The 9,890-nt window shown below is 40.5% G+C and overlaps 2 protein-coding genes across 4 annotated transcripts in view; one reads left to right on the top strand and one right to left on the bottom strand.

The window, feature by feature from the left end:
- LOC107153725 (aldo-keto reductase family 1 member B10-like) overlaps positions 1-2,539 on the top strand; it is a 6,719-nt gene extending 4,180 nt beyond the window's left edge. The window contains exon 3 of the mRNA XM_015499297.2: positions 1,980-2,539. Coding sequence (XP_015354783.1) covers positions 1,980-2,378 — 399 coding nt within the window. The 3' untranslated portion in view covers positions 2,379-2,539. The remainder of the gene's footprint in view (positions 1-1,979) is intronic.
- Mphosph8 (M-phase phosphoprotein 8) overlaps positions 1-9,498 on the bottom strand; it is a 43,345-nt gene extending 33,847 nt beyond the window's left edge. For 2 of the 3 annotated variants that reach the window (XM_048801452.1, XM_015499358.2), the window contains exon 1: positions 9,162-9,497. In XM_048801452.1, coding sequence (XP_048657409.1) covers positions 9,162-9,392 — 231 coding nt within the window. In that variant the 5' untranslated portion in view covers positions 9,393-9,497. Of the gene's footprint in view, positions 1-9,161 lie in introns of all 3 variants that reach the window. The other variant, XM_015499359.2, reaches the window with a different exon arrangement.
- Between the last annotated feature and the right edge of the window lie 392 nt (positions 9,499-9,890).

Below are 9,890 nucleotides of genomic sequence, written 5' to 3' on the forward strand. Positions count from 1 at the left end.
ATATATATATATATATATATATATATATATATATATATATATATATATGAAGATAAACAGAAGCCAGGAGTGGTGGCGCACACCTGTAGTCCTAGCTACTCAGTAGCTAGGAAAATGGTAAGCTGGAGGCCAGTATCAAAAACTTAGCAAGATCCTGCCTCAAAATAAACAATAGAAAGGGCTGGAGATGTGATGCAGAGGTAGAAGGCCCCTGGGTTCAATTCCCAGAATGGAAAAAAGGCAAAATGATATGAGGTAGATACAGCAGAACACACCTGTATAATCCCAGTTACTCCACAGGCTGGGGAAGGAGGACAGAGAATTTTAGGCCAGCCTGAGCAACACAAGAATACTTTCTCAAACAACTAAAAATAAATTTTAAAAAAGTTATAAAGATTTCTACCCAGAAAGGTATAAGATTATTGAAAGAAACTGACCTTAAATATATCTAGATTCAATGCAAATCCTAATAAAAATCCCAAAAGTTTTTAACACATGTATTAATCCATTTTTCATCCCTGTAACCAATACCTGACAAGAACAACTTAGAAAATAAAAAGTTTATTTGGGGATCATGGATTCAGTCCATGGTTAGCTGATTCCATCACTCTGCGACTGTGATGAGGCAAAACATTTTGGAGGAAGAGTAGATCAGAGGAAAGCTGCCTCATCTCAAGGCAACCAGGAAGCAGAGGAAGGTGGGGAATGGGTTTCAGAGAAGATGAACCCTTCTAAGGATGCTCCCTGAGACCTACTTCCTCCAGCTACATCCCACCTGCCTACAGTTATCACCCAGTCAGTCCGTAAAATTATTAATCCAGATAATGGACTAAATGGATTAATCCACTGATCAGGTCACAGGTCTCATAATCATTTCACCTCCGCCTCAGCATGGGAACATTTGGCAGATCCCTCATATTCACAACACCCTGGAAGGAAACTGACATGTTTACCCTACAACTTCCAAGGCATTATTAAAAATCAGCAATAAGGACTTCCTCATAAAACCTGACTCCTGTATTATACTATGTAGAATATCATTTCTAAGTTAAGTATAAATACAAAATGTGAAAGGCAAAATAGAGCTCATAGAAAAGAAAACCATAGAAAATATGTAGGATACAGAAAGATTTCTCAATAAGACACAAAAAGTACTCAACATCAAGCCTTAAGATTAAATATTACTACAAGAAAGATTTGGGGTGGGTAGTATGGTTCCATGGTAAAACACTTGTCTACCAAGCCGGAAGGTCTAGGTTTCCATCCCTAGCACTACAAAGTAAATTAATTATTTTTAAAAAAATATATATATAGGGGCTGGGGTTGTAGCTCAGTGGTAGTGCATTTGCTTATTAGCAAGCGTGAAGCACTGGATTCAACCTCAGCATCACATACAAGTAAATAAATAAAATAAAGGTATCATCCATCTACAACTAAAAAAATTTTTTTAAAAATATATTTTAGGGCCCATTTTGGGTCTGGGCACCTGGAAGTCTCCCCCAAACAAAGTCAAAGAAGCCGTGAAGGTGGCCATTGATGCAGGATATCGCCACATAGACTGTGCCTACGTCTATCAGAATGAGAATGAGGTGGGAGAAGCCATCCAAGAGAAGATCCAAGAGAAGGTGGTGAAGCGGGAGGACCTCTTTATTGTGAGCAAGTTGTGGTGCACCTTCTTTGAGAGGAAGCTTGTGAAGGAAGCCTGTCGGAAGACCCTCAAGGATCTGAAACTGGACTATCTGGATGTCTATCTTATTCATTGGCCCCAGGGATTTCAGGCTGGGAAGGACTTATTCCCCAAAGATGATAAAGGCAACAACCTCATCAGTAAAGAAACATTCTTGGATGCCTGGGAGGTCATGGAGGAGCTGGTGGATGAGGGGTTGGTGAAAGCTCTTGGTGTTTCCAACTTCAACCACTTCCAGATTGAAAAGATCTTGAATAAGCCTGGACTCAAATATAAACCAGTGACTAACCAGGTGGAGTGTCACCCATACCTCACCCAGGAGAAACTGATCCAATACTGCCATTCTAAGGGCATCACTGTCACAGCCTACAGCCCCCTGGGCTCTCCAGATAGACCTTGGGCTAAACCAGAAGACCCTTCACTATTGGAGGACCCTAAGATCAAGGAGATTGCTGCAAGGCACAAAAAATCCCCGGCCCAGGTTCTGATCCGGTTCCATATCCAGAGGAATGTGGTGGTGATCCCCAAGTCTGTGACCCCAGAACGTATTCTCGAGAACTTTCAGGTCTTTGACTTCAAATTGAGTGATGAGGAGATGGCGACCTTACTCAGCTTCAACAGAAACTGGAGGATCTGTGTCCTGGTTGACCAGGCTAATTTGCCGGACTACCCCTACAATGCCGATTACTGAAGCTGAATCTCCTGATGAGACACCTGGTGGATTCTTTCTCTTCATGAAGTGGAATTTGCTCTCCCTGAGGCTCATTTTAACTAAATTTATATGAAATTATATTGTGCTTGATCTTGTCAGAATCTAGGCAAAATTTAAAAAAAAAGTTTATTAGTGCATTATAGTTGTACATAATGGGATTTTTTTAATGCTCTAATTGTCCATGCACGCAACATTAGTTGCTCAATCTCCTTCCCAGAACCTTCTTTCCTTCTCCTCCTCCCTCCCCCTAAGCAAGGTTTTATTTAGATCCATATGTTGACCCAGGGAAAGACTTATACAGGGAAGTATGACTCAGATGAGTAAATGACTATTTCTTCCACTTATTTGATCTGAACAAATGTTTGTTAAACTACAGGGTCTCTGCTACCATTGAGGATGCAAAAATAAAAATAAAAAAATAATGAAATTAAAATATATATATATATTTTAGTTATCAGTGGACATTTATTTATTTATTTATTTATTTATGGTGCTGAGAATCAAACCCACTGCCTCACACATGCTACGCAAGCACTCTACCACTGAGCCACTACCCCATTCCTAATTATTATTATTATTATTTTTAAAGACAAGGTGGTGCATTCCTGAAATTCCAGCTATTTAGGGGTTGGGAATATAGCTGAACAACACAGCACTTGCCTGGCATGCTCAAGGCCCTGGGTTCAATCTCTTTTGTACCCCCCAACACACACACACACACACACACACACACACAAGATTTTTAACATGGAAGAACTGAATTCAGAGTATGTAAAAGTCTCCAACAAATCAATAAAAAAGAAACAGGTAAAAAAGGGATTTGAAAAAGTACTCCATAAAAGAAGAAAATCAACTGAACAATAAATGTAAGAGAAGATGTTCAATATTTTCAACATTGATTACTAATGTTAAGATCTATAAAAATACAAACAAAAACTAGAAAATACCATTACATACCCACCGCTACTAGTTAAAAATATAACTATACAATTAAAATTTTCATCAACCACTGGTGGTAGTGTAAATTGGTACAACCATATTCAAAAACAGTTTCCACTTAAAGCTGAAGATAAACATATACCTATGACCAAGAAATTCCACTCCTAGGTTTGTATACCAAGAGAAATGTACATGCACAATATACTAGGAGACATGTTCAATGATATTAGCATTACAACAGTCAAAAACCATTGCCCAGGGGCTGGAATTGTAGCTCAGTGGTAGTGCACTTGCCCAGCATGTGTGAGGCCCTGGGTATGATCCTCAACATCACGTTAAAAAAAAAAAAAAAAGTAAATATAAAGGTATAAAAAAAATTAAAAAACAATAAACAATAAAAATAAAGCTATTGTCCAAATGCCCACCCATAGTAGTAGAAAAGAGATCTTGCTGGGCACAGTGGCACACACCTGTAATCCCAGAAAGTTGGGAAACTGAGGCAGGAGGATTTAAAGTTCCAGGCCAGCCTCAGCAATTTAGTGAGATCCTGTCTCAAAATAAAAAAATAAAAAAGGCTATGGATATGGCTCAGTGGTAGAAAGCCCCTGAGTTCAATTCCTAGTGCCCCCCCCAGACAGATTTTAATACATTCATATACTAGAATTCTGTTCACTAATGAAAATGAAAGAAACAATAACTCTCATACAGTTTAGATTAATCTCACTAACATATTATTGAACAAAAATGCAGACAGAGCTGGGAATATGGTTTAGTAGTAAAGTGTTGCAATAGACTGGATGTCTAGGACAGCCCAAAAAATACGCATTTCTGGAACTAGTTGTAAAATTTAAAAAAATAATCCTTATCTACTAAATAATATAAAAATACCACAAATATCAGAAAAAGTATCAGTTTATTATGCAAAAATGATTTCAATTTAACTGAAACTAGAACATGACATATGTCATAACATGTCAGATTCAATTTTTCTAAAAACTCAAAAAGTACAGGTGACAATAAACTAAAGGAAAGGATATGGTTAAATATATAAATTCAGTGTTTGTTTTTTTAATTTTTTAGTTGTAGTTGACAATATCTTTAATTAATTTTTTTTTTTAATGTGGTGCCGAGGATCGAACCCAGGGCCCTGCACGCGCCAGATGAGCGCTCTACCACTGAGCTACAACCCCAGCCCAAAATTCAGTGTTAATACCATTCCTCCAAGCCAGTTTTCATCACAAGGATTTCAACAAGCCATTTCCTTGAGAGAAAAATCAGCCAAGGTATTTTTGAATTATATTACATATATTCTTTAAATTTTAGGTGCTTTATTCTCATTTAAAACTTTTTTTTTTAAATATTGTTTTAGGGGGCTGGGGATGTGGCTTAAGGGGTAGCGCGCTCGCCTGGCATGTGTGCGGCCCGGGTTCGATCCTCAGCACCACATACAAAGATGTTGTGTCCCCTGAAAACTAAAAAAATAAATAAATAAATATTTAAAAATTCTCTCTAAAAAGAAAAAGAAAATTTAAAAAAATATATTGTTTTAGTTGTAGATGGAAACAGTATCTTTATTTTCGTTTTTATGAGGTGCTGAGGATCGAACCCAGTGCCTCACACAAGCCAGGCAAATGCTCTACCATTGAGCCACAACCCCAGCCCTCATTTAAAATTTTTTATTAGAAAATGTGGGCACACAGAGTGTGGGCAAGTGTAAAAAAGAAGAACCATTTTATCCATAAAATGTTGTCCATATTAAGCTTTACATGTGGTCTGGCACTGTTCCAATCTCTTACCATTCCCTTTTCCCAAGAGCTTCTCTACGTTCTCCAGAAGTTAAATAAATGAATGAAATTGGCAGGGATTATAAAGTCTGGAAGGCAGTAATAGTGCATTGTAGAACTGTGGGGAGCAAGATGAAGTAGAGGGTAAGAGTCCGATTGTTACCATTTGCAATTTTTAAAAAAAATATTTATTTTTTTAGTTGTAACTGAACACAATATCTCTATTTTACTCTTTGATGTGGTGCTGAGGATTGAACCCAGGGCCATTCACGTGCGAGGTGAGCGCTCTACCACTGAGCCACAACCCCAGCCCCATCCATTTGCAATTTTTAAGAAAAGCCTCACATACAGAATTTTTTTAATGTGAAAATTCCTGAAATGCAAATGTTAGCAGCTAATTTCAATCTCAGAAAACAACAAAAAACAGTGTGTCAAATAAAACAAGTCTGCAGGCCAATAAAGTGACAAATAGTTTACTTTATTCCATTCTCCTGGAATTACAACCCCTCTGCTCAGTCAATCCCTAATTTCCCTTGAGTGCCCAATCTGCTTCCATCACTTTATACAGTACCACAATTATCTATACAATTTTAATTGTATAGATAAATCCTGTGTATAAATTCACAGAATATGCCAACTCAATTTAAAATGTTTAGTGACATCTTTTCCTGCTCTTACATTAGAATTTTTATTCTTTGTTTACTCTATTACTCTAAGTAAGTTATAAATAACATACACGTGGCAATGAAGTATACATATAAACATATTGGAACTTTTTTTTTCTTTTTGGCCTGGGGGATTGTACCCAGCGGTGTTTTATCATTGAGCTACCAATGAGACAGAGTTTCACTAAATTGCCCAGGCTGCCTTCCCACTTGCAATCATCCTGCCTCTGCCTCCTGAGAATATGGCCAGTTTTCAGATTGATTATTCAAACATTCAGTTAGCAATCAAAAAAATAATACATATAAACAGGCCATGGTGGTACACACCTGTAATCCTAGTAACTTGGGAGGCTAAGACACAAAAATCAAAAAAATTACACATAGGGATAGAGGGTCTGGTTCAGTGGTACAGTGCTTGCTTAGAATGTGTGAAGCCCTAGATTTGATCCCTAGTGTGCACGCACATGTTTAGACTCACTCACACATACATATACACATATAAAATGTATAAATTAGCAAAAAGTGACTCAGTTGGGTTTCTGATTAAATTCGAACATCTAGACTATAAGAAGGCCTAATGAACCACTTTCAGGATCCTTAAGTTTGTCAACAGGTAGATGGCTGACCAATGGTCCAGCTCACTTAGCAATAATAGATAAAACTGCCACCTTCCTGTTCTGTTGAACTAATACCTTTCAATTTATACACCACTCATTCACAAGAGCACCAAAAATCCAAGGTCTTAAGAACTAGAATTTTAACTCAACTTTACATTTTAAAGTCTCTCTCGGGACTGGGGTTCTAGCTCAGTGGTAGAGCACTTGCCTAGCATGTGTGAGACAATGGGTTCAATTCTCAGCATCACATATAATAAATAAAATAAAGGTTCACTGACAACTAAAAAAATATTTAAAAAAAAAAAGTCTAACTCTCTTCCACCACCTTACACCTTTACATTTCTTTGTTTCATCTACTTTAGACTAAAAGATGAAACTTAAAATACAGTGCCTACAATTCTTTGACATTGGCAAAATTAAAAACTATGTGTTGGGCTGGGGATGTGGCTCAAGAGGTAACGTGCTCGCCTGGCATGCACAGGGCGCTGGGTTCGATCCTCAGCACCACATAAATATAAAGATGTAGTGTCCGCCGAAAACTGAAAAATAAATATTAAAAAATTCTCTGTCTGTCTCTCTCTCTCTTTAAAAAAAAAACTATGTGTCATCTTACTTCTGAAAATATTACCCTCCTAATATCAAATATTAGCCAAAACGGTCTCAAATTGGCTCCTCCTCTCATCTTAAGGTGCTCACAATAGTTTGGGGGAAATTATACATAAAAATATTTCTATCTTGGTTGGGAGTATCTCAGTGGTAAAGCACAGGCTTACCATGCACAAGGCCCCGGGTTCAATTCCCAGCACTAAAATAAGAGAAAAAGAAAAAAAAAAAATCCTACCTTTACTCACTGCAACCAATGATAATATTAATAATATTAGATTTCAATTCTCTGGACAGAACTTTCCAATGTCAGCCTCTGTGCATGCTCCAAATAATATCTATATCATCAGGACAACATGGCACACAGTAGTTGACAGAAAATGTATGCTGACTGAATGGATAAAAAAAAAATAACAAAAGGCAACATATGACAAATGGGAGATATCAGACAAGAAGATGAATATGACTGTAAGGTGTTTGGTCATCTCATACCTACCTACTAAAACAGGTTATTTTCTTATTATCTATGCTTTCCTTTGTCTAGTGTGTTTCTTCCCCCAAGCCCACGGTTCATTCACTCATTTAAAAATCTGATACACACAAAGCAGATACTATGTGTTACTTACATGCTAGACACTGAACTAGCAAAGATTAATAAAAATCATATATTCCCCAAATTTCTTTATGGGGTGTGTGTATGTGCCATGAATTGAACACAGGGGAGCTTAACTACTGAGCCACATATCCAACTCTTTTAATTTTTCATTTTGAAACAGGGTCTCCCTAAGTTGCTGAGGGCCTCACTAAATTGCTGAGGCTGACTTTGAATTTGCAATCCTCCTGCCTCAGGCTCCTAAGATGCTGGGATTACACACTGGCTATGCCCCAGATTTTTTTTTTTTTTTTTGGGGGGTGTGGTACCGGAGATTGAACTCAGGGGTATTCAACCACTGAGCCACATCCCCAGTCCTATTTGGTATTTTATTTAGAGATAGAGTCTCTGCTGAGGTGCTTAGCACTTCTCAGTTGCTGAAGCTGGCTTTGAACTAATGATCTTCCTGCCTCAGCTTCTTAGCCACTGGGATTACAGGCATGCAACACAACTGTGCCTAGCTATCCCCCAGATTTAAAAAGCCCAAAATCTAGAGCAGGACAGACAAAACATATAAAGGATAATACCTTAAATGCCTTAACAGAGGTCCAAACAAGGAAGAACAAAGGCAGAGATGAGAAAGCACCTCACTCTGCAGGAATCCCAGTCAAAAAAGGCTTTTAAATAGAAATGAACTTTGAAAGAATGAGAAGGATCACCAAGAGATGAAAAATAACAGTCCAGGCTAGGAGAACTTCAGTGCACAAAAGGTGTTTGCAATGTCACCCTCTTGGTGACACTAGGGTTTTATTCGAGGACAACTGGGAATTCCCTAAGATTTTAAGCCAGAGAATGGATTCTGGTTTCAGAAAACACGGGGACGATGGAATGTATAATGGGCTAAGAAAAGCAGCATTATTTTTCACTATCACTCCTTTGTAGCACACAGCAGCAGCCCCGTGAACCTGAATACTGGTGACAACATTAAGTCTTACCAGTCATCTGCACCCTTGTGATCCTTACCCATCACATCCCAAACTGCATTATCTCTTCTGCCAAAAGAACACTTAAAACTTCCTGAAGCATCCTTCACCAACGTGGCCCGAAGAGTCCGGGGATATCATTCGGCTTTCTATCATGATATTTCATGCTTGTGTTTAGCTCAGACGGGCTTGTTCCTCCTCTCCTCCAGTTTTGTGTCCGCATAGCTGGTGTTTCCAGCTGTAGTCCTCCCCTGCCGGGCCCCGGAGCTCCCCACCCTCCCTTTCTACTCTCCCGCACTGTCCACCAGGTCAGGATCCCTCCCAGTCCTCCCCAAACGGCTCCACACACCCTCTCCATCCAAGTCCCATCCTCCCTAACCAAACCTCAAGCCAGGACTCCCTTCTCGATCCTCACTACCCTTCCCTTCAGGTCTGGACCCACTTTCGTGTCCTCCCTGCAACCAGAGCCTCATGCAGGACCCCTCCCCATCTTCCTCGCCCAAACCCTCACGCCACGACGCTTCTCCCAGTGCAGATCCTCACGCCTATTTTCCCCTCCACGTGCCGCCTACCACATACCCCCTCGGTCTTCATGTCCAGGATCTTCTCCACCTCGAAAACATCTTCCCCGTCCTCCTCGCTGTCCCCAAAGGCCTCCGCTCCTCTCGTGGATGAGTCCTTCTCTTCGCCCGCTACTCCAACTCCTTCTCCTTCGACTTCAGGTGACTCACCATATCTGTCGGCACCCGACACAGGTACTACAGTCACAATCGCACCTTCTGCAACCGGCATGGGCGGTAGCGCCGCCATCCTAGGACCCCTGTAAACCGCGGTGGAAAACCGACTGCGACATACACCCTTACAGATCCTAGCGCCCCGCACTCGGCCCTAATCCACCTAGGCGGCGTGACGCGGCCTTGAGGAAAACCAGCCAATGGTGGACTCCAAGCCCCGGAGTGACACATGCAGTAACCAATCGGGTAAAGGCGGGCGCGCCAGAGGCCAGTACAGCCTACGGGAAGCTGGTGGGCGGGTGGCTGGGCGCCCGGGGCGGAAAAACGCTGTTTGGGGGAGGGGATTGGGAGGGACTGCGACAGCGCGCGGGCTTGCGGGGGTTAGAGAAGGAGGTGAGAGGGTGTGGGTTTGCGGGGGAGACCCAGCGGTACAGACTTGTCGGAAACGACGTCCCAGGCGCAGACACTTGGAAGTGGCTGCCCCTTTCTTGGACCCAGCCTGCTGTCACACCCCAGCAGGACGGAACGGATGCCGGAACGTGTGTGTGTACATATATATGTATATACACATACA

The sequence above is a fragment of the Marmota marmota genome, unplaced genomic scaffold, assembly GCF_001458135.2.
Source record: "Marmota marmota marmota unplaced genomic scaffold, marMar, whole genome shotgun sequence".
Classification (NCBI taxonomy): Eukaryota; Metazoa; Chordata; class Mammalia; order Rodentia; family Sciuridae; genus Marmota; species Marmota marmota.